The following is a 25226-nucleotide window of genomic DNA, read 5'->3' as shown; positions in this document are numbered from 1 at the left end:
GGCGCCTTTGACCGTGGAGTGGGAGGGGTTAATGCCTCCGATCGGTCCGGGGACCGATCGGAGACATTAGAGCCGGTTGTCTACTGCTTAAAGCAGTAGACACCCGGCGGCTATGGCGGCCGCCCGGCTCCCAGGCGGTCGCCATAGTTACAGACCCGACATGCGCCGTACTATTACGGCGCATGTCAGGAAGGGGGTAATACATATCCAGAAGTTATTGAGAGTTTCTATAATTTTTATATAAAATAAATCGTAAAGAAGGAATTTGAATCATAGCGTTTCCAGACATGGAGCCCAATTTCACACTTGTGACTTTGGGGAATTCACTGTAATACACTGTAATATAGATCAGATTCCTGAAGGGACACCAAATCATTTTGGCAATTTTAATAAACGAGAGATCTGTTGGATATATGAAATTAACACGCTTACCCCAATAGGATTAAATGAGACTCTGGAGGACATCACTAAATATTGATTGTATTAATGCCTTCACTCTCTCTTGGTTTTATACTGTATGACCCCGTTTTATTAATGTATAAATTCCTTCTTTCCGCTTTATTTTATATAAAAATTATAGAAACTCTCAATACCTTCTGGATATGTATTAATGCTGTACGAACTGTTTTATAATGTCCAAATTTTATATTTATTTATATATTATTTTTTGACTGCCAGAGTCATATATATATTTCGGGTAGAATTCTCCTGTCTTATATGTGTGCTTTTTTTATAGGAAGTATGTTTCTTTGATTAATTTTTTTTATATGTTATGCATGTAGATGTGTATATACATATATATGTATTTATATTTATTTATTTATGTAATTGGTACATTATGATATCTTTAACAAATTCGGTTATGCTGATTTTAACCATTCATTGTATAGCTATACTCTGAAGGGTTGGGAATCACTTTGTCTTTTGCATATATATAAAACAGTAAACAGCTCACACGATTCGTCCTTTTGACGAGTGGAGCCAAGTCTAAACAATGTATACACGCATGCGCAGAGAAAGACACTAGAACGCCGGGTCGGCAGTCCTCGTGTTGGTCATCGAGTATCTGCGCATGCGCGCTGGCCGTTTCCAACCGCGAATTATGTGGGCTCTACTTAAAGCCACATGTGCTTCAGTGCCGACTATACACATGTCAGACGCTGCAGACGAATTAAACAGGTAAGCCCCTGAACGTTTGTTTATTATGATTATTGTTTGTGGCGGAATACTAGGAGCCTTAATATATCCTCTCCTGTTTTATTTGGATTTGTGTGGAATGCAAGGGGACGACTGCCTCAGAGAGACACCTGCTGTAATCCCCATACTAATATGTCTCCTCTTAACCTCTATTTATATGTGGTACATGGCTAGGCCTTGTCTATTGTTTATATGTTTATATGGCATGTTGTGAGCTTTTAATCTGTCCACTACTATTTGATCGCACTCTTGGTGACAATCTGTTTATTTTAATCTCAATGTTTTTGCTTATATCTTAGGGTTTATAATAATTTTTTAGATATTTTTTCCTGTATATGACTAATTTATATATGTGTACGGTTTGTTCCTTGTAGTCCTATATGCACTTGAGAAAGGGCTAGTGCCCGAAACGCGTAGTGCCTTGTCAATAAGGATTCTGGAAGAATTTATGTCCAGCTGGTTTGGGCGCGCCTTACCCCACTCCTCTGCTACCTGATTGGTCTTGGACTTTGAGGGCCACCTGTACGGAGTACTGCATGTCCGACTCTGTGCCCGGTTTAAAAATCCGGTTTCGCCGCACACAGCATAAAATGCTCACCGCTGCTCACGTCCAGACACTTTTCAAACCCATTCAAATGAATGAGTTTGAAAGATGCCGGCAGGTTTCCGTCTCCTGCCCAGTTTTGTGCAGATAACAGAGTCCCAGGCACAGATGTGAACGAGCCCTGATTTAGACTGCATAAAAGTTCATACCACTTACTGATTGACCTAGTTTGTGCCAAAATTTTTCAGATTTACAGGACAAATTTACTTATCCTGTCTAATATTTGAATAGTTTAAACTTGAACAGACATTCGGAAAAGCCACCAGATTTATCTTAGACTAGACACAGTCTTTATTATCCAGTGTCAGTCACCTAGTTGTCGTCCAGATTACACAACTTATTTGATATAGTTTGAGCTCGAATGTTATAAGGTTTCTTGCATCTTAAACCCCCCTTTTACTACTATGCCATGCCCACTTGCCGAACAAGTACATTTTTTTTCCTCAAGCTAGATGCACCAAGTTATGTCATATTATGGCACGTTATACCAGAGTCTAGTTGGAGGTCCACCGAGGGAATCTGAACAATGGAGAGCCTGACTGCCAAAACTGCAGCCACTTGCGGACACTGACAGACCACATAGACTATAATGGATTCCGTCGGGTGTCTGCCATTTTAATGCTGAAACTGGCAGAATGTAAAGTCCTTTGTGCAGGACTTTTCTCTCCGCTGATTGCTGGGAGCAGCTCTGAGCTGTGTATGTCTCTGCCACAGACAAGCAACGGATCTCCTCAGATAGGGGAGGGGGGAGGTGAGTGCTCCAGGATTTCTGAGCTCTTATCTCCTGGTCTTCCACTTATCAGTCAGTTTAATTGAATTTGGCTGATAAGGGCTGAGATAGGGAGTCCGATATCTCTGTATGTATTACAAACTGACTCAAATCCGGCTCTGCTACATCAGCCTCTACATCACCTTCATACTGTGGTAATTCATTTACATCCAATCCCTCATTACTGACTTCAAACATAGCAGAACAAGTGAAACCCCGCCCACCAATGTGCCGAGAAAACCAGGAAGTGAAGAGAGCACACAGCTTGCAGGTTGGTGAACAAGCATGATGGGAATACCCCATTTAAAGAGGACTTTTCATGTCCTCTAGCACATGTAGTTCTATATACTGCTAGAAAGCCAACAGTGTACTGAATTCAGTGCATTGCCAGCTTTCCCGTTATGTGCCCCGATACGGTGCCGTTAATTACCTCTACCCACTATCAGAAGGGCATTCCTGACAGTCTATCTGGACTGTGAGGAACACCTCTTCTGACAGTACTCATCCATAGGCTCTGTACTGTAGGAGGGGCGTTCTTTACCACCCAGCAATTATGCTAAGCTGTGAAAAATGCCCCTCCCCTGACTGTACTCGTCCATAGACTTGTACTGGGCGGAGTTCCTCACAGTTCATCGATATCGCTGGGCAGTAGGGAACACCCCCTCTGACAGTACAGAGCCTATGGATGAGAACTGTCGGGGGGAAGGGGGGGTCCTCACCCCCCAGCTAGACTGTCAGGAACGCCCTACTGACAGTGGACAGAGATCAGTAACAGCACCGATATCTCCAGCCCGAGGGCACATAATGGGAAAGCCGGCAGTGCGCTGAATTCAGCGGTATATAGAACTACATGTACTTGAAGACATGAAAGGTCCTCTTTAAATGGTAAATCTGCCACTATTTCTTTTCAAGCCATGCCCCTTACAGCCAAATCAGGCCTCCTTTTGTCTAAGCTATGTCTCCTTGGTTTAACACTGAGGATCATGTTTTTCACCAGGAATGTACCAAATTTTGGCACATTTTTACTGCGACTGGGTTTTTAAAGTCAAAATTGTGTGATAATATATCTAAGATTGCAAGCTCACATGAGCAGTGTCCTCTCGCCTATTGTTTCATATGTTGTTTCTCATTTTGTCTGTACATGAACCTTCTGATTTATAAAGTGCTGCAGAATATGTTGGTGCTATATAAATAAAAGTATAATTATTTATAATTATCATTATGTTGTTGTTGCTAGCGCCATTTTTCTGGTGTATAGGTGAGAATCCCTGACAGGCTAACTTCGCACTATAATTTTATTTCTGTTCTTTTGATCCTTCAGATTATCAGAACAATATCCTGTAGAACTCAGATTAACTAATGCAGACAGAACACTTTCTATATCAGTCCACTGCATTGATAAGGAAATAGACAAAATGGATTTTTCTCTAACTCCACATTCATCCTGACCACAGCTAGCTGAATGCTAACCAGCAGTGTGAAAGTAGGCTTGGATAGAGGAAGGGAGGTCATGTAATACCATTTTAAAGGGTTATTCCCATCTCAGCCAGCTGCTTTCTGTTCTGACCCCTTTGACCAGAATTTACAGGAATGGCAATTCATGTTACTCCCATATAGGAGAATGGAAGTGACAAACAGCTTAGCACTGCAGGGTTACATTGTTTCCATAGCTTCACAGTTAATGTGCTCATTCCCTGATTTTACCTTATAAACTTGTGCACATGTAAGATGTTTACATGACTGTGTAAAAGCATGAAAAATTTGTCTTTAAATATACTGTGAACTCAATGTATTAATTTCGTACAGGTCAGCGGAGGATACGTGTGCACACCTTGTGCTTGCCCGTGGTAAATTCACTACCTGATGTGTTTGCTGGAGCAGATGTTCAGGCTATTACCTGCTTGTTGGCAAATATGGGTAAGTCATTTATACAGTTTATCAGATTTTTTTCTAATGCATGACTGGTCTTAATAAGAATATGAAACCGAAGTATAATGCCTCGTCGTGGGCCCTCCACGCACCCGGTATAATGCCTCATAGTGGCCCCTCCACGCACACAGTATAATGCCTCATAGTGGCCCCTCCACGCACACAGTATAATGCCTCATAGTGGCCCCTCCACGCACCCAGTATAATGCCTTATAGTGGCCCCTCCACGCACACAGTATAATGCCTCATAGTGGCCCCTCCACGCACCCGGTATAATGCCTCATAGTGGCCCCTCCACGCACCCGGTATAATGCCTCATAGTGGCCCCTCCACGCACCCAGTATAATGCCTCATAGTGGCCCCTCCACGCACACGGTATAATGCCTCATAGTGGCCCCTCCACGCACACTGTATAATGCCTCATAGTGGCCCCTCCACGCACACGGTATAATGCCTCATAGTGGCCCCTCCACGCACACGGTATAATGCCTCATAGTGGCCCCTCCACGCACCCGGTATAATGCCTCATAGTGGCCCCTCCACGCACCCGGTATAATGCCTCATAGTGGCCCCTCCACGCACACAGTATAATGCCTCATAGTGGCCCCTCCACGCACACATTATAATGCCTCATAGTGGCCCCTCCACGCACACAGTATAATGCCTCATAGTGGCCCCTCCACGCACCCAGTATAATGCCTCATAGTGGCCCCTCCACGCACACAGTATAATGCCTCATAGTGGCCCCTCCACGCACCCAGTATAATGCCTTGTACTAGCCTATATGGTTTTCTTTATGAATTTTTCCAATATTTCGGGATAGGAAGTACACCAAATTCTTGGGTTTGCCACCTACAACAGAGAAGGTGATCAAATGTAATAAACAGTGTAACTCTCCTCACCTGGGCTCCTGTCTCTGAATGACTGCTGAGGCCTGTGATACACCTTCACGCAAAATGATGTCGGCATAATGTCACGTGGGTTACCCTGCTGTCATTTTCCATCATGACAACGACGTGACTTCATTCAGAAACATCTCAATGAACTGGAGCCCAGAAGAGGAGAGTTGCACTGTTTATTATGTTTTTAAATGCTTCCCTGGGGCCTCCGATTATACTTTGGGGGCTGAAAAGATGACGCTAGTGCAAACTTGATTCTTGGCACCTTTGCTTTTTAATACACACTGACTACTCAGCCCGCTCTCTCACTCTCACACACACACACACACACACACACACACACCCCTTGGGTGGAAAATATTGAAGAATACAGTATTTACATGTTGTCATTATTCACTCCTTTAGTAAGGCATAGTACTGATGCTGAGGCATGTGTCTCTCCTAAACATGTTACTTCTGAGAAGCTTTTGTGACATAACTAGGGCTTGCTTAGTGACAAATATTTTCAGTTTTAGAAGATTATTCTCGATTCGACCTCAATATGTCATCCAGAGGCCACAGAATTCATAATCCTAATATTCATAGAAAACATTATGCAATAACAAGTTAAATCAGACCTGTCATCAGACTGTATAAGGGCAACATATTTCAGGGACAGAACAGCTTTCTTATTGTGCTGTTGGGCTAATAAAAAAGATCAGAAATAACACCGTCATTGTGTTAGCCAGATGGATGTAAATACAGTGCAGCATTTCAATTATTGGGGCATAAGTGGGGGAAGAGTCTATCCTTAAGGATACACTGGATAAAATTGTGTGTCAGGTGTAAATAATTTTGTGACCTTTTTTTGCCCTGACATTACGTAGGGCAGCATGGTTTGATGAAAGACTACCTGCTTTAATATAAAACAATTGTAAAGCATATTTCCTGATGGTATTAGGGTATGCTCACATGGCAGAATTTGCATTCCACGTGTGAACACTTCCATGCGTCATTCCGCTTCGGATTGAGCCTGAAGAATGGGCCTAATCGGGAGGTAGTCTTGTGCCGCGGACGATGCGGCTGAGTCAGCCGCAGAATCCACGGCAAGATAGGGCAGTTAGCTTCTTTTTTCAGCTACTAGCTAGTGAAAAAAAGAAGTGAGCGGCTCCCATTGCTGTGTCAAAATCCGCTCCAAAAAGCTCTGTGTGATCATACACTTAGGAGGAGCTTTTTTCCTCCAATTCTTTGCATCCTTCAATAGATGCCACTCTAGTGTTCTCTAGTCCCACAATTATACTGTTAGGTGGCCCCCAAGCTGTCTGTTGAAGTCCAGGGCACCACATATGGTGAAATACAAATAATTCCTTGAGAATCAGTGGATGCAAAACGTTGGGGGAGGTGGTGAGAGGTCCTCTTTAAGGATGCTGTTGCCAAGATATATATCTATTTCAATGAGAAAAATGTGGTTTTCCCTCTATTCCAATATGTATTATTAGTTATTACTTAATTACATTGACTTTTACAGTGAGTTTATCACTACCTCCAGCTACATAAAACTGCTCCCATAGCGCTGAAGATACTGTTAGCAGAATAAAAACCATACCTTTCTTAAATTTATGTAGTTGTGAGCAGTGATAGACTCCTTTTAATATTATAAACTAGAACTTCTAAATCTCATGTATTATATATACATCTGTATTATATATACATCTTGCATTGTACTCTGTTGTGTTTCCATAGATAAAACTATATTAAAGCTAAAAGCTTCACCGAACACTTTTCTCTCATATATTTGCCGTACAGTCTGCTGCAGATCCTATTGCAAATACATGCCAGAGTTATGTAGCTAATCCATATGTGTCTACACACACCAAAAATTACTCAGCATATGAACTGCAGCCCAGATTCCCATCAGCTTCAGTGTGAGGCAGGTTTCAGCATGAAATACATGTTGAAATCAGCATGTAGCTTACTGATGAGCACACTTACTTAGAGTAGGGCATCACCCTGTGACTGTGTACACCAGATTGCTCACTTGCCTTACCTTTAAAGGGATTCTATCATTGGATACGTTTTTTTTCTGACTAACACGTCGGAATAGCCTTAAGAAAGGCTATACTTCTCCTACCTTTAGAAGTCTTCTCCGCGCTGCCGTTCGGTAGAAATCCGGGTTTTCTTTGGTATGCAAATGAGTTCTATCGCAGCACTGGGGGCATCGCCAATGCTGTGAGAGAACTCGCCTCCATCTTCTTCTGGAATCCCCTTTCCCTGCGTCGTCTTCCATCCTGGATTTCAATCTTCTAGGCATGCGCAGTCGGCTCTGCCATCGGGCCTCAGGCAGTGCCGACTGCATGCCAGCGGCCACAAGAAAATGGCCGCTTACACAGTAAGCTGTGTAAGCGGCCATTTTCTAAAGGTAGGAGAAGAATAGCCTTTCTTAAGGCTATTCCTATGTGTTATTCAGAAAAAAGGATATCCAATGATAGGATCCATTTAAATCTTGCTGATTGTGAGTACTGCAGTGGCTGTCCCATAGACTAGAATGGGTAAACCGTCTCAGTACTTAGAATGACCGCTACTAAAAGTAGAATGGGTGGGTGCTGCAGGTCATGCTGTCATGAGGAAACAGTGAGCAGTCGGATCCTGCCAATTTAAAATTGATATCCTTTCTTATGGACAGGGCATCAATTTGGAAAAGCTGGATAACCTGTTTAAGTGGGGGTTTCATTTTAATGTTAACGCTTAGTCATTGTGTAAGTAAAAAGTTCTATAACTTTCTAATCTTTTGTTTGAATTCTTCACTATTTTCATGATATTTTGTTTGCTGTCAGTGAATGAAAACACTCTTGCTGAAGTCTGTACGTATCTAGTCCTTCTAAGATGTGAATACAAATGTTTCTGCTGCAGACAATGCTCTGTGAGCTAGAAAGCCTGGAATTATGCATTGCTGCTAAATAATAGGCTGTTTTGCTCACAGAGCTTTGTCTAGCCTAGATATCTTTTGTTTCTACGTCTTGGCAGAGTGTATACAAAAGTATACTCATTCCATGACATATTAAAATTATAAAATAATAAGGAATCTAAAAGTGTTGTTACAGGAGATACTTCCATGTTAATATTCTGTATTATTCATACTTTGGTACAGGTAGAGCAATTGGTTCTACAGGGATGCCTTGTCACTTCATACATGGAGCTCTGCTTAGTTACACACACCACTTGAACCCTGACATTGCGTTTCTTCATCTGTTATTTTGTCTTTCAATTTTTACAGCTGTAGATCGATCAATTACATCCAGTCTTTCTGATGCTAGAGATGCCTTGATAAATGCAGTGGTCGACTCCCTGTCATCCTACAAGTCAACGCTTTCAAACCTACAACAGTCCACCCTCATTGCACCCAGTTCTCTTAAACTATTCCCTTTATATATTCTAGCTCTTCTGAAGCAGGTATGTGTTCATTTTCTAAAGCTCATAAGGTTAAAGGAAACTAGCATTGGCAATTGGCCAGACCAACCTGGTTGTCATTGAGATTTCCTTTAAAATTTATTTGGGAAGAGTTATCAAAAATTGTGTAAAGTGGGGTTTTCTCTTTATATACTGATTACCTACAAACAGGTTTTAAAGGGATTCTACCATTAAAATCATTTTTTTTCTCTTTGACAAATAGGAATAGCCTTAAGGCTTTTCTTCTCCCACCTTTAGATGTCTTCTCCGTGCCGCAGTTGGGTATAAATCCCGTTTTTTGTCAGTATGCAAATGAGTTCTCTCGCAGTACTGGGGGCTGTCCCCAGCTCTCAAACAGCATCCCCAATGCTGCAAGAGAACTCTCCAGCACCGCTTCCATCTTCTTCAGGAAAGTCCTCTTTTTATTCATTTATTTCATTGTGTCCCCATAAGGTCATAATAGACCTTTGAGGACATCTGTTCACTGTTTCTTTTGTGTTGGAGACTGATTTCCCTTGCAACTGGGACTGGTACATTTAGCCTCTATTGCAGGAGGAATACAGCCTCCCGCACGCTACTGTACAGTTTATAGAGCTGATCTGGGTCCTGTAGGACCCAGCAGCTCTTGTAAGACGCTGAGCCCGGTGGATCATGTGACCGCCAGGTCAGAGGGCGGCCGCATCATGGCGGCGCCCATAGCTGTGTATACATCGCTCATTGAGCGCTGTATACACAGCGATCAAGAAGGCAGGAAAGATGATGAAGTTACAGCCGGCTCCCTGTTTCAGCAGCTGCTTGATTTCGTGCAGCTGCTGAGTTCTGCTTGGACGTAACAGTATGTCCTTGCAGAACAAGGCAGCCACCTTCCGGACATATATACCCAATGGGTGGTCCGGAAGTGGGTAAGCTAAAGACATGATTGGGAATAGGAGGGAGGATAAATAACTGAATTCTTGGAAACTTGACCGGTATATATTTCTGTTTTATTTGCACCATAAAGTAGGCTAGAATAAAGGGAGAGGAGAATAATACGGGAGGATATGTATCATCTGAGGCACATAATTTAGTGCCAGCCACAGTGTGTGTGGGCCACCGACTGTTACTAATTCTACCTCCCAAACTCCCCCTCCATCCCTTCATGGGCCATGCACAATATGTAGTACTCATTGATGTGGTACTATAACCAAATCAAATGTTTCTATGTTCCTGATTCTGTGCAATTTGCTGAGGACTCATTCTGTAAACTATGTATGAAATTTGGTTTATTTCAGCGATTCCGCTAGCGTTCCCACTGTTCTGTCAGTCCAGATAATGGAATTCAATAGCTGTAAAGCTCTGATTGCCTGAGTCATCTGACACATTGTTAATGTACTTGATAGCAATTGAAAGAATCATTTTATTTGTACCGTCTCCACAGAAAGCCTTCAGGACTGGCACCTGTACGCGTCTGGATGATCGCGTTTTTGCAATGTGCCAGATGAAATATCAGCCGCTACTTCATCTGATGAAAATGATTCACCCAAGCCTCTACCGAATAGACAGGCTTACAGATGAGGTAAGAAAACGTCTGCATGAAATATTAGGCAATTTAAGGATGGGCTTTGGGCTGTGCAGCTGTAGACTGATTGTTTCTCATATAATTACTGTTGTCGTTGTAGCCATAAATGTGTTTTATGGTGTCCCTGCTTTGTTTTTAGATTGCTTCTGTGTTATCCCACAAGTCCGTGTGGAATTATGACCTTATTTTTGTGTTTTGAACAGTGACTTGATTGGTCATTATGGGCAACTTTGCCCTTGTTATGTATTCTCTATATATTCCAGATATAGGTTGCAATGCAGTGGGTACTCTCATTTTCAGCTTTATTCCTGCTTTAGTGCCATCCCAATATTCCTAGCCCAGTATATGGGATGTCACTAGTTCTATTCTGTTTTAAAGGCATGCAGTTTTGTGTGCTCCCTTGTACTCTTGACCTGTGAAGCATACTTCAAGCACTTCAGTTTTGCAACTTCAAAAAAGGAGAATTTATGTATTTATTTCACAGTGGGAAATGGATATTACTTTTGTGGGGAATCTGGCAAATCTCTTTTCTTCAGCAAGGTATACTTTTGTTTGTAGTCTTGAAACTGCATCAAAAACGCCATATTTTTTTGCCGCCATAGAATGGTCTGTAGGTTTCACACTCCCAGTTATCTCACACTTGTGCTGTAATGTGAAATGCACTGCAAGAGGAGAGACAATGGGAAAAATAAGTGGTGTTATTGTGTATTAACTGCTTTCTAAACACTTTCATTTTTCTTTAGTCAGGGCAATAAGTGTAAGAATAATGATTATATGTTATGCTTTGTTTCACAGGGAGCTATTCTTATTAATGACTTAGTTGTACCACAGCCACATCTTCAGCATTTATCTGCCGAGAAACTTGAGAGGGAAGGAGCTTTTCTCATGGACGCTGGTTCAGTATGTTCTCACTTTTTTAATCTGTTTATTCTGTAATATTCTACACACTGCCAGGTCTCTCCGTATTAGGCTGATGTTTGTTAACTCGTTCACTGCTGTTGGTAGTGGGTGGGAGTATTCCTACTACAGAGTTCTTCTAAGTCTATCTTCTCTATTTAGCGACTGAACTTAAGACACTGCAGTTTAGCTCCCAAGTGAGTGGGGAGGTGATCAGCAGTAAACCTGGTATGGTTATCAGTGTATCACCTGCTGTGAGCAACTCATCAATCGAGGTGCCGAGCCAAAACCAAAAATGGCCATAAATGGAATGAGAAATATACACTCACCGGCCACTTTATTAGGTACACCATGCTAGTAATGGGTTGGACCCCCTTTTGCCTTCAGAACTGCCTCAATTCTTCGTGGCATAGATTCAACAAGGTGCTGGAAGCATTCCTCAGAGATTTTGGTCCATATTGACATGATGGCATCACACAGTTGCCGCAGATTTGTCAGCTGCACATCCATGATGCGAATCTCCCGTTCCACCACATCCCAAAGATGCTCTATTGGATTGAGATCTGGTGACTGTGGAGGCCATTGGAGTACAGTGAACTCATTGTCATGTTCAAGAAACCAGTCTGAGATGATTCCAGCTTTATGACATGGCGCATTATCTTGCTGAAAGTAGCCATCAGATGTTGGGTACATTGTGGTCATAAAGGGATGGACATGGTCAGCAACAATACTCAGGTAGGCTTTGGCGTTGCAACGATGCTCAATTGGTACCAAGGGGCCCAAAGAGTGCCAAGAAAATATTCCCCACACCATGACACCACCAGCCTGAACCGTTGATACAAGGCAGGTTGAACCCATGCTTTCATGTTGTTGACGCCAAATTCTGACCCTACCATCCGAATGTCGCAGCAGAAATCGAGACTCATCAGACCAGGCAACGTTTTTCCAATCTTCAATTGTCCAATTTCGATGAGCTTGTGCAAATTGTAGCCTCAGTTTCCTGTTCTTAGCTGAAAGGAGTGGCACCCGGTGTGGTCTTCTGCTGCTGTAGCCCATCTGCCTCAAAGTTCGACGTACTGTGCGTTCAGAGATGCTCTTCTGGCTACCTTGGTTGTAACGGGTGGCTATTTGAGTCACTGTTGCCTTTCTATCAGCTCGAACCAGTCTGGCCATTCTCCTCTGACCTCTGGCATCAACAACGCATTTCCGCCCACAGAACTGCCGCTCACTGGATGTTTTTTCTTTTTTGGACCATTCTCTGTAAACCCTATAGATGGTTGTGCGTGAAAATCCCAGTAGATCAGCAGTTTCTGAAATACTCAGACCAGCCCTTCTGGCACCAACAACCATGCCACGTTCAAAGGCACTCAGATCACCTTTCTTCCCCATACTGATGCTCGGTTTGAACTGCAGGAGATTGTCTTGACCATGTCTACATGCCTAAATGCACTGAGTTGCCGCCATGTGATTGGCTGATTAGAAATTAAGTGTTAACGAGCAGTTGGACAGGTGTACCTAATAAAGTGGCCGGTGAGTGTATAAGAAGTATTTCTACCTTCTGCTTAATCCACCTCTGGCTTTAGCTTAAAAAAACTCAGCAAAATCTGCAACCAAAAACCCCCTGCGTTTCAGCAAAGTCAAGCCTTTTTGTATGTTCATACGGAGTTTTTTGCAGGCGGATTTTGACGTGGAATTCGCCTGCTCATTTTTATTCCCACTAGCTAGTAGCAGAAAAAAGAAGTGACATGTCCTATCTTGCTGTGGATTCCACGGCTGAGTTAGCCACGGCATCCATCACTCGAGACACGCCCCTGTTTAGGCCCATTCATTCGGGCCTAATCAGGAGCCGGATGCCGCGACGAAATGCTGATGCTATATCGGCATCCTGTTGTGGCTAGCCGCACGGAAAGGTCACATGGCAGAAAAAGTTTCCGCCACCTTTTCCTCTGTATGAAAATACCCTTAGCTAAAAGTCCCTAATGGAGTTTGGAGTATAGGACATCAGTCATGATCTGTCAGTGTCTCACATCTGGACCCAGCACGGATCAGCTGTTTTGGTAGCCTCTTTTCACCAGAAGTGCAGTGTATGAGGAGTGGCCCCAGACTGCTGCTATTCAAGTAATAGGAATCGCACACTGCCTTGTCCACTGAATAGCGGTGGTTCTGGGTAAGTGTTGCGCTGTTCCTGTTACTTGCATAAGAGCTGCTTGCACACGCTTTCCATCCACTGCACCATTTCAGGCACCTAGAAGCTGCCAAAATAGCTGCTCTATGCAGGGTATGGGTGTCAGGTCATCAGTATGTTATCTGTAGAGGCCTATCTGTTTTTTTACTGCCCATTTAGCAAGTTATTTAAAATGTCAAAGGCAAAATTGAATTAGATTTTGGCTTTCTGTTTGTGTCTAATTTGTTATATTGCACCTATATATTCCATAGCTCTTTACAGATATTGTCAACATTGTCCCAAGTAGGACTCAGTCTAAATTCCATATTGGTGTGATTGCGATTTGCTCTAAGTCCCGGTTCACATCTGCATTCGGTATTCCTTTTGGGGAGTCCGCTTGGGGACCCCCAAACAGAAACCTATACATATAAAAAAGCGGTTAGCTAAGAAACCACTTGGACTCCATAGACTAATGGGGTCTGTGTGGTTTCCGCATGAGACATGCGGAGAGAAAACTGCTGCTTGCAGTACTTTTCTCTCCACATGATTTGTGTGGAGACTGAGCAGATACCACACGGACCCTATGGTCTATGGGGTCTGTGTGGTTTCTTAGCTAACCGCTTTTTAATGCGTATATGTTTCCGTTCAGGGTGGTCCGCAAGTGGGTTCCCCAAACGGAATACCGAACACATATGCGAACCGGGCCTATTGATGTCCACATTAGCATATAATGATATATTAGGCAACTCACAGAAACACAGAGTTACAAGGTGCAAGTATGTGACCAGTATGGATTCTGGTCTTTAATGGTGGATAGTGAGGTTTTTATACTTTGTAGGTGTGGTTATCCATTGCTGAGACTAAGAAGTTGTAATTAGTATAATTAACATAACAGGATTGGGTAGAAACATGTCACATAGTTTTTAGCACATAACTATTGGATGAGGCACAAAGAAGTCGTTTCATACCATTCTAGAAATCTGTTTTCTGAAAAGGAGTGAGGCGAGCCCTGAGCAGCGCCAGAGAAAGGAATGTAAGATGGACATAGGCACAAGCTGGCATCCTTCACATCAGTGTATCTTAATATAGAATCCCATAATAAATAAAAATGCATCTTTTAACTGATGCGCATGCATCCCTAAATAGTGTCTGAAGGAAGAATGCTGCTAATCTCAAACTAAATCTATAGCTAAAAAGAGAAAAAGGAAAAGTATTGAGAGCAGTTGTTCTCAGTTATTGGCTGTGCTATTGTCTCCGGTGTCCATTCTACATAATAAACAAAGAGTCTTCACAATGGGCCTGGGTGGTTCTTACAATAGCTACACTCTATCCAGAAGTTTTAGAATTATTCTTATGAGAAGTCTCTTGAAGGAGTCTGTTTATTCCTGGTATTTTATAGGGGTTTTGTCTCTTGTAATAAATGTAACGTGTATTAGTTATAAAGACACTTCAGAAATGTGCATGTACAGTAAGCATTTTATTATTCCAAAGTACAATGCACTGGTTTCATTTATATTTCTTGACAAGAATTTCTTTTGCCTGTCCACTAGATTTTAATAGTATTAAAGAGGCTCTATCATTGGGAAAAGTTATTTTTAACTAATCACATCCTTGCATAGCCTTTAGAAAATCTATTCCACACCTACCTTTAGTATGTAAATTGCCTCAGTGGTTTCTGAATAAGTCCGTTTTTATTCATATGCTAATTAGACTGGTGTACAATACATTGTGCACCCCCTTTGCTATTGTTTCCTATGGGAGGCGGCTGCTGCTGATGACTCAGCTTCCTGTTTTCACACACATAGAAGATAATAGAAGAGATGAGTGCTGCTGGGAACTTCCTGTGCTGGCTCTAAGCTCATTAGCATATGCATAAAAACTGACTTATTCAGAAACCACTGAGGCAATCTACATACTAAAGGTAGGTGTGAAGTAGCCTTTCTAAAGCCTAATCAAGGATGTGATTAGTTAAAAATGACTTTTCCCAGTGATAGCCCCTTTAAAGTAGTATTTTTCCGTGAGCCGTACACTTTCTTTATTCTCTTTGCTTTGGACAGATTTTTTTTACTTATGATAAAGGAGACTCATAAATTAGTCTACACATTATTTGTAGTATACTTTCCACTGCTGTTCTCCTTCTGTCCCCTGACACCAGGCATTACACTCAGGGTTTTTCAATCGTTGCTCCTTCTATGTCACGTGGACATGTTTAACATTTTATAAGTGAAATGAAGTAATAGTTCCGAGAAATTCCTATAAGAGTTAAAACATTGCGGTTTTGGAAATCACAGCATGTCAATTATACCTACAGAAATGCCAACGGTTTCCCTCTAGTATAATGGAAGCAGAAAATCTGCAGAAGAAACACTTTTTTGCTGCGCCCGCTATGTGGAGCCATAGCCTACAGGGTGTCCTAGTTCATATTAAAACTTAACATAAGAAATACTATATACTTACCTCTCTGTTGATCCGGAGGTCCAGCAGATAGTCTCTGTTGGGGTCCCGGGTCTTTATTTACTGCTTGCTGCAGTAAATAAAGACCCCTGCACAAAGATTTTAATGGAAGCATGATTCCACTACAATAAAAGTGAAGTTTTAGCTTATTTCTGACTTCGGATCTTCAAGTGCTGGATTGCCACTGTTTTCTCTGTTATTATAGGGCCAAGCCAGTGACACAATGGGGTTTGTAGTGAGGTCCTCATTGTGTAGTCACCAAGGATGACACCCCAATCCCCTTTGGGTAAAGAGTTCAGTGTCTTTCCCTTTCCCTCAACTACACAATGTTTGGACTTGGAACGTGTGTCTTCACATTGTGCACCTGAGGAATTTATTGGGGTAACCGTAACATATTCTCCTGGGGCGATATCATCATAACAACCATATCTCTGTGAGTGAGGCCTGGCTCCGGATAGTCTGGAGTTGTCTGCCTCAGGCCCTTGCCTCACAGGAAACCCCTTGGGAAATAACGAGGTTAGCACAGGTATGGTAATAGGGTTGGTCAGGAAGCAACAGAAGGCCATGATCAGAGCTGGCAGGCCACTTCTAGTAATTAATCAGGCTTTGCCATCTGACACCCACCCCCCACAATCCTCTGTTCCTGTGATCAAGAAGGGCTAATATAGCATGTGATAAAATACAGAAGAGTTCAGAATCTGATCTGGAAGCAGTATCTATCAGATCAGTCATCCTCAGAGTGTTGTCGCTGCTTTGATGGCGAGACAAAATCCCACCTGGACCTTATCTATCAGTGAAGGAAAGCACTCATTGAGTCTAGAAGTCAGGATCTTGGGAAACAGTCTAGATGCTCCCTCCCAGGTTTTGGGATAGGAGTAAGATGGGAGTCCCCTCCATAAAAGTGTTGAAAAAGGTAGACTAGATGATGTTTAGCACTGACTCCATTCATTTCTATAGCCGCACACACATATGCCCGGGGGAAAACTCAGAACAGGTGCTATACCTGTCCGTTTTACTGGCCAGGTTTAATGACCGTGTGAGGGGGCATTGGAGGCATCAGGAGCACAAAGATGTCATTCATGTGCCGACTATGCCATCCTTGCATGTTGCCTTATTCAGATTTTTTGTGTGTCAAATGTGTAGACATTGTCCTGAAAGCAGCCAATATCTTTGAGATAAGTAATGGAACTGTAGTGCCCTTGGGCAGATGCAGATGATGAAGCATGTACATTCCCATACAATTAAAATATGTAAATGTTTGACATTGTAGTATGCATTTCTAAGCAGTGATATGTTCACTTCTTTGTCAGGGCTTGGTAATTGCAAATGCACTAAGCATATAAATCCTACAAATTGGACTTCTTGTAAACCCAAGATTGAAGTTATTCAGATAGTTGGAAAATGTATTACATTCTAATGTTGTTCTAGTGTCAGGCATATACTTTATACTGTGTTTCATCATCTTAATTTTTGTATCATTTTATACACAGCAACTCTAATCTCTATAAATATGAATGTTGTTTTGTTTGTTTTTATAAATGTATATATATTTTTTTCTATCTAGACATTTTACCTTTGGATTGGAAGGAATTGTGACACCAATTTTTTGAATGATGTTCTAGGGTTCCCAAACTATGCATCAGTGCCACAAAAAATGGTAAACTTAATTCTATTATTATTTGTATTCAATTATATTATTAACCATTTATTTATTTAGGGGGGGGGTTGAGAACCACTGTGCAGTATTTACCTGGGGATCTCATTTTCTTGCTTATGCACGGTAGTGCTGGGTCTCCTAGAATCTGCTCCTCCTCCTTTGCCAGAAGCCACTGGTGGAATTTATCATGTGTGCAATGACTTCTACTATAGAATCCATAGTTATGAAGACGACAACCTTCACACCCCCACCCCCTTTCCTTTCCCCAATCACTGTGAAAAGCACATGCTTTTGAGTACATTCAGTTCACTGCTAGTCTGCAATAGAAGATGGAGTTGGATGCTGTCTTTACTCTCCTGTGTACACATACACGGACATTGTTAGACATTATGACCCACTATGTAACTAATTGTTAATATACAGTAGCTATTATACAGCGTTGAGCAATACTGGGAAACTTTATAGGACTAGGACTGGCATTTCCTACACCAGTTTTGATCCCCCTGTGTACTGACGTAGAGATGAGAATGGAGATTATTAATAGATGTTTCAGTGGTCCTCCATACTGCTGGCAGTCAAATCTACTACAGCTAGGTGCTGGCATAAATCTGAGATAGTTTGCACCAGTTATAGATGTAAATTCTTATCAATATGCCATTAAACTAGCATGGCAATTTTCACCATATCTTACAATTAAAAAAAAACCCCTGTTTTTATACTAATTTAATTTTTTTTTTTTTTAATCAGGATCAGAATATTTCTAATTAGGAAAGGCCATCAATAACTACCGTATTTTACGGACTATAAGGCGCACTGGACTATAAGGCGCATTGCCCATGAGCGCCTTATAGTCCGTCTTGGTTCATATATAAGGCGCACCGGACTATAAGGCGCAGTCCGGTGCGCATTATATGTTATTGAAAGCGGCGGCACGCAGACTTTGCCAGCGGCCGCTTAACCCCCCGCGTGCCAGCCGCTTCTATTGGAAGCGCTCGGCAGACGAGGAGTTAAAGGGGCTCTATCAGCAAAATCATGCTGATAGAGTCCAACCGTAAAAGTTATATTAAACTACCCCCCGTTTTAAAATAAAACCCTGAAACAGAATGTGAAACTTACCGAACGGTGCAGGGTGGGCGGGCATTCAGGCCTCCTCTTCCTCCGATGTTCCGTCCTCCTCCTCCGGCGCTCGCGAACTGATAATGGCCTGGGCGCATGCGCAGTAGCCGTAGTAGAAGCATTATGATATTGCGCATGCGCCCAGGCCATTATCAGTTCGCGAGCGCCGGAGGAAGTGGTCAGGACATCGGAGGAAGAGGAGGCCTGAATGCCCGCCCACCCTGCACCGTTCGGTAAGTTTCACATTCTGTTTCAGGGTTTTATTTTAAACGGGGGGGGGGGGTAGTTTAATATAACTTTTAAGGGTGCATTCACACTACGGAACGCCAGCGTGTATCACAGCCGTACACGCCGGCGTTACAGCAGGGCTGCCGGACACTTCCCATTCATTTCTATGGGAGCCGGCATGCGAGCGCTCCCCATAGAAATGAATGGACTGCTTTTTTCCATTCATTTCTATGGGGAGCACTCGCATGCCGGCTCCCATAGAAATGAATGGGAAGTGTCCGGCAGCCGTGCTGTAACGCCGGCGTGTACGGCTGTGATACACGCTGGCGTTCCGTAGTGTGAATGCACCCTTACGGTGCCTTTTATGTATGTATGGAAGCAGCACGCAGACTTTGCCGCCGCTTCCATCCATATATAAGGCGCACCGGACTATAAGGCGCACTTACAATTTCTGAGGAAATCGTAGGTTTTTATGTGCGCCTTATAGTCCGGAAAATACGGTAATCAGTATGGGTCCAACCCTTTGTCCCCTAACCATCAATCCAACCCCGCAGATTTGCTGTTGGAAGGGGCCATAATGCACAAATAAGGGCATCTTCATTGTTTACATCGGTCTGTCTACCTGCATGCCATCTAGCCTGAAGTGCAGGGTATTGCAGCTTCATTTGCATGGGACAAAGCCATTGCCCTATACACATTTATTAATGAATTCATTAACGTCTCTTCAATTTTTTACATATCATGCATAATTTAGTTCACTGATCCAGGTTGTCTTTTGCAGACACAGCTTCCAGAGTTGGACACAGTGGCATCAGAAAGAACAAGAAATTTTATTGCATGGCTTAAGCAGGACAGACCTTTAAACCCTGTTTTGTATGTGCTGAAGTAAGTATGTGTATAAGTGGTTATTGAATAGTGTGATTATTATTTCATAATAAAAGCATACAGTGGGGAAAATTAGTATTTCCCACCCACAAAGAATGGAGAGGTCTGTAGTTTTTATCATGGTACACTTCAACTGCAAGAGACAGAATCTAAAAAAAAAAAATCCAGAAAATCACATTGATGTTTAAATAATTTGCATGAAATAAGTATTTGATCACCTACCAACCAGCAATGATTCTGTCTCTCACAGACCTCTTACAGGTTTTCCTACTGTGCACTCATTACCTGTATTTATTGCACCTGTTTGAACTCATTACCTGTATAAGAGACTCCTGTCCACACACTCAACCACACTCCAACCTTTCCCCCATGGTCGAGACAGGACACCAAGGACAAAATTGTAGACCTGCTTGGTGAGAAGGCAGCAACTGTAGGCACAATTATTAGAAAATGGAAAAAACACAAGATGACAATATTTTACCTCATGGGGAAAGGATGATTCTGAGAAAGGTCAGGAATCAGTCCAAAACTACACGAGAGGACCTGGTCAATGAGCTGAAGAGAGACTCCAAAATATCCTTTAGTAACACAATACGGTGTCATGAATTAAAATTCTGCAGAGCACGCAAGGTTCCCCCGCTCACTACAGCACATGTTCAGGCCTATTAGAAGTTTACCACTGACCATCTGGATGATCCAGAATAGGTATGGGAGAAAGTCGTGGTCAGATGAGTTCAATCCCGAGAACATCATACCAACCGTGAAACATGGGGGGTGAAAACCTCATACTTTGGAGGTGCTTTTCTTTAAAGAAGACAGGACGACTGCACTGTATTGAAGGGAGGATGGATGCCGCCACGTATTGCAATATTTTGGCCAACAACCTCCTTCAGTCAGTAAGAACATTGAAGACGTGTAGAAACTGTGTCTTCCAGCATGACAATGACCTGAAACACACTGCCAGGGCAACTAAAAGTGGCTCCGTAAGAAGCATTTCAAGGTCCTGGAGAGGCCTAAGCAGTCTCCACACGTAAACCCAATGGAAAATACTTGGAAGGTGCTGAAACTCAATGTAGCCCAGTGACAGCACCAAAACCTGAGAAATCTGGAGGCTTCGGCAAAATACTTTCTGAAGTGTGGATAAATTTGGTCAAGAACTACAGGAAATGTCTGATCTCTTTAAAGGGATTCTATCATTAAAATCAAGTTTTTTTTCTCGCTCACTCATAGGAATAGCCTTAAGAAAGGCTATTATTCTCCCACCATTAGAAATCCCGGTTGTTGTCTGTATGCAAATGAGTTCTCTCACAGCACTGGGGGCGGTCCCCAGCACTTGGGGCGTCCCCAATGCTGCGAGACAACTCTCCAGCGCCACCTCCATCTTCTTCAGGAGCAGCCTCTCTGCGCGTCGTCTTCCGGAGTTGGCTTCAAATTTCTATGCATGTGCAGTCGGCTCTGCTGTTAGGCCTTGGGCAGAGCCAACTGCGCATGCCCGCCTGGAGTAAGCGGCCGTTTTCTTGTGGCCGCTGTCTGTACCAAATATTAAGTTATGTTTTTCTATTGTATGGAATACTTATTTCATGCAATAAAATGCAAATTAATTATTTAATAATCATACATTGTGATTTTCTGGATTTCTTAGATTCTGTCTCTCACTTTTGAAGCGTACCTACAATAAAAATTACAGACCTCTCCATTCCAATATACTAGATACATTGTAAACTTTATTTTTTCTATTTTGTCACATTCTAAAGATCAGCATCTTGTCACTACTGCGATTTTGAGATAATCAGAAATGTATACTTTGTTTTGTTTTTAATAATATGAGGAATTGATTTATGTGCATTTTTAACCTTAAAGCAAAACTAAGCTTTGCACAATATTTGTCTACCACCTCCCCAAGCACATTCCAATACTTCTACTATGTTACAGATCACATTGCAGTGATAATCAGTATATCTTTGTGTGTCACTTTTATAGATTTGGAGAAAAACTACCCATATATACTCGAGTATAAGCCGACCTGAATATAAGCCAAGACCCCTAATTTTACCACAAAAAACTGGGAAAACTTATTGACTCGAGTATAAGCCGAGGGGGGGAAATCCACCATTGCAGATAAAAAGTCTGGTCATGTTCATTACAGCTTAGTAACTCCATGGGGATCATAGTAATAGCAGTTAAAGGGGTGTTCCCACGTCGCATACTCAGCAGTCTTCACTGCTGTAAAATCTTCTTTCTTCCTGTTTTTTTGCATCATTTGGTGGGCGGAGTTTCACATGCAACCTGCTGTTTAGCTCCGCCCCCAAATTAGCGTGTAGCTCTGCCCACCCATATTGGACTATGAAGTACAGGCAGCAGCATCTCCATTCTGTCTTACATACAGAGACTGCCTGTCTCTGCCATAATGAACACAATTGAATTAGCTAGCCTGATAACTGGGAGAACAGAAGAAATGAAAGCAGCTCCTCTCCCCTATCTGAGAGCAGGGAGTTAGGTCATGTGGTGTAGACACAGGAATAGCTAGAAACACAGTCTCGCTCCCCTGCACTTAGCCCCTCCTCCCTCCCCCCTGAGAGCAGCAGATACATCACTTGACTTTTGAGCAGATAAGTCAAGGGCTGTGTCAATAATGAATTGAAAAAAGTAAGATAGTGGACAAACAAAGCAGTTTTGCTGAAACAGTGTATTTAGGAAAAGTCTTACATCCACATTAACAAGCAGTATAGATAGGATCCTTGTGATGGGACAACCCCTTTAACCCCATCATGTCCCTCACATTTACCCCCGTTGTGCCTCACATAAGAGTTACTGGTATGTGGGACATATGGAGGTAATAATTAAGGTCCTTCATTAGTACCCTCATGTGTCTCACATATTAGTAACCCTTATAAGGGGGCACACAGGGGTTAATATGAGGGACATGATGGGGTTAACTGCTATTAATGTGAGGCACATGGAGTTACTGAAACTAAATTAATAACCCCAAATGCCTGACATTAATAGGCAGAGTAACTAAAGGAAGGTCCCTGTGTGTGTCACTTTACTGTAGCTTCCTCTCCTCCATACAACAGACATCTTCCATAAGACACAATGAATCCTGGCCACTCATCTGCAGGGTAGATGCTAAATCCTAGTGTGCTAAAGGACCTCTGATGACGTCATGACCATGTGATCGGACTCTGGTGTGGGCGGAGCTACTAGGATTTAGACTCAATCTTATCTGCAGATGTTACATACCAGTGGCTACAGGACCTTTCATGACATCAGTCACGTGACCTCATGACAAGCCAATGACAGAGCAGTAGCACTAAAGGACCTCCCCCTTCCAGGTCCTTCCAGTTTTCTGTGCTCCATGGACCCTGACTCATGTATAAGCTGAGGAGAGCTTTTTCAGCATGAAAAATGCGCTGAAAAAGTCGTCTTATACTCGAGTATATACGGTACTTTGAAATTTTATGCAAATGAGAGACTTTGGGCAGGTCTTAGGCTCCCACCGCACTGATCTTGCTGCTCAGACCCCAACTATGCTTTGCCTGTCCCCCCCCCCCCCATTGATTCTCCCACTCCTATATTGCCCATCCTCAGCCAGATAGAGCAGTGCTCCCCCAGTATACCAACTTCATTTACATTAGATTTCAAAGTTGTTTTTCTCCAAATCTACAAAAGTGTTATCAAAGGTATGTTGTTTATCACTGCAAAATGCTCTGCAACATGGTGGTGACAGTGGAATATGCTCGTAGGAAGTGATAGACTCCCTTTAATAAACTCTGTAATATACTTTGTTAGCAAATTTTGTCTCTTTTATGTGAAATCCTGCATTACTTTATTCTTTCTCTTATTGTATTGAGAGCTGAAATCTATACACTGCTTTCGCTAGGTGTGAGGGGTGGGCTTTTGTGTAATTTAAGGAAGTTCAGGTATAGAGGGATCCCTTCAAACAGTTGTCTATAAAACCTAAAAAAGTACATTGGTGTCATTGCTGTTCTACCTTTTATTATTTACAGAGAGAGTACCAGTTTTCCTTGATTTTTACAGAAATGGAAACAATTAGACATGCAGGTTTTCAGAGAAAGGACCAAAATGTGTTAATAAAGTAGATTACAAACTTTTATTAATGCTGCCAGAAAAACTTTTATTAAACAAATGCTGCCAGAAAATGAAAAGTTGTTACGGCTTTTACTTTTGGCTTCTATGTGAATATCTTTGATGCCTTTAAAATTTCTTTTAAAAAATCCTGTTATTTAAAAATCCCATAAAATGTTAATCTTGTGTGGCTGGAAAGCAATTTAATACTTGCCTCGTTCCGCTTCGTAGTAGCAATTCATCTTTGTCATTTCAGGGACGACAGCGTTGGAAAGACCGACTTCTTCCAACATTTAATTGAAGACCGTTCAGAAGCTGCATTCTCCTACTATGAATTTTTACTTCACGTTCAACAACAAATATGCAAGTGACGAGGGTATGCAAAGGCACCCTTATCTTAAATGAAAAAAATAAATACTCTGAATATGGAGAGTCCCGACATTTGGTGTAGCTTGTTCATAAGAAACCGAATTGATATACACCAAAGTCTTTAGTCCTTTTTTTGTACAATTTTCAAGCTGTTGGTAAGGGGTGTCACTCTGGCGTCTACATTTTAGACAAATATACGTGTTGAGTTGTGTGGCATTTTGGTGCTGTGTTTATTTTATGTGATGAATGACTACATTTGGCAACAATTTTTCTCTTTACATCTATTCTTCTTCCGGATATGAAGAGACTCCAAAGACCAGCGATACAGTGTTTACTACATTTTAAGAAACCTCTGTGATCTCTTGGCAGTCTTGACCGGGAAGTTTTAGACTTGGTATATATCTCTATAGAGCTAAACTATATCATGTATATAGTCATTTGTAAAGTGTAAAAAAAAAATAAAAAAAAATGTAAGTACAAAAAAAAAAATTTACTGAAGTGTGAAATATGATGAATGTCGAGTCCTTCTATAAATACATTTATCCCAGAGACAAAAAAAAATTCTGTTTAAAGTACCTTTGTGGATTTATTTATGACTGACATACTAATTAAACATATTTTGCTTGACCATGTGTTTTATACTTATGCAAGTAATGTCTATTTTAGAGACCAACATATAAAGTTTTAGAGCTTTGATTTATTGTAAATGTATTTAACCCCTTTTATTTCACTGAATACTATAAGTAAACTTTTCAATCTTTAACTTGACTTTGTGTCTTACTGGCATGTCCAGTCATTTATTTACTTAAAATTTGCCTCAGGCAATACTCTACCTTCCTTCCTGATGTCTGATTGTACAGGAGAGTGTGGCTGGAGGTACACTTTAAAGAGGACCTCTTCTGGGCTATTTGGGGTGCCAAGCTACTAGTCCAACCTAGGACCTGTGTGTAGCGTTCCAGACAGCCTACTTCTAACTCTTTCAATTGAA

At 41.9% G+C, this 25226-nt stretch overlaps 1 protein-coding gene across 3 annotated transcripts in view; it reads left to right on the top strand.

Moving 5' to 3' along the window:
- SEC24B (SEC24 homolog B, COPII component) overlaps positions 1–24950 on the top strand; it is a 65596-nt gene extending 40646 nt beyond the window's left edge. For all 3 annotated transcript variants that reach the window (XM_075286871.1, XM_075286879.1, XM_075286862.1), the window contains 7 exons: positions 4377–4487; positions 8652–8827; positions 10242–10379; positions 11178–11282; positions 17462–17554; positions 19680–19783; positions 24126–24950. In XM_075286871.1, coding sequence (XP_075142972.1) covers positions 4377–4487; positions 8652–8827; positions 10242–10379; positions 11178–11282; positions 17462–17554; positions 19680–19783; positions 24126–24240 — 842 coding nt within the window. In that variant the 3' untranslated portion in view covers positions 24241–24950. The remainder of the gene's footprint in view (positions 1–4376; positions 4488–8651; positions 8828–10241; positions 10380–11177; positions 11283–17461; positions 17555–19679; positions 19784–24125) is intronic.
- Positions 24951–25226: the final 276 nt, after the last annotated feature.

The sequence above is a fragment of the Leptodactylus fuscus genome, chromosome 1, assembly GCF_031893055.1.
Source record: "Leptodactylus fuscus isolate aLepFus1 chromosome 1, aLepFus1.hap2, whole genome shotgun sequence".
Lineage (NCBI taxonomy): Eukaryota > Metazoa > Chordata > Amphibia > Anura > Leptodactylidae > Leptodactylus > Leptodactylus fuscus.
This window is presented reverse-complemented; position numbering and strand designations above follow the sequence as displayed.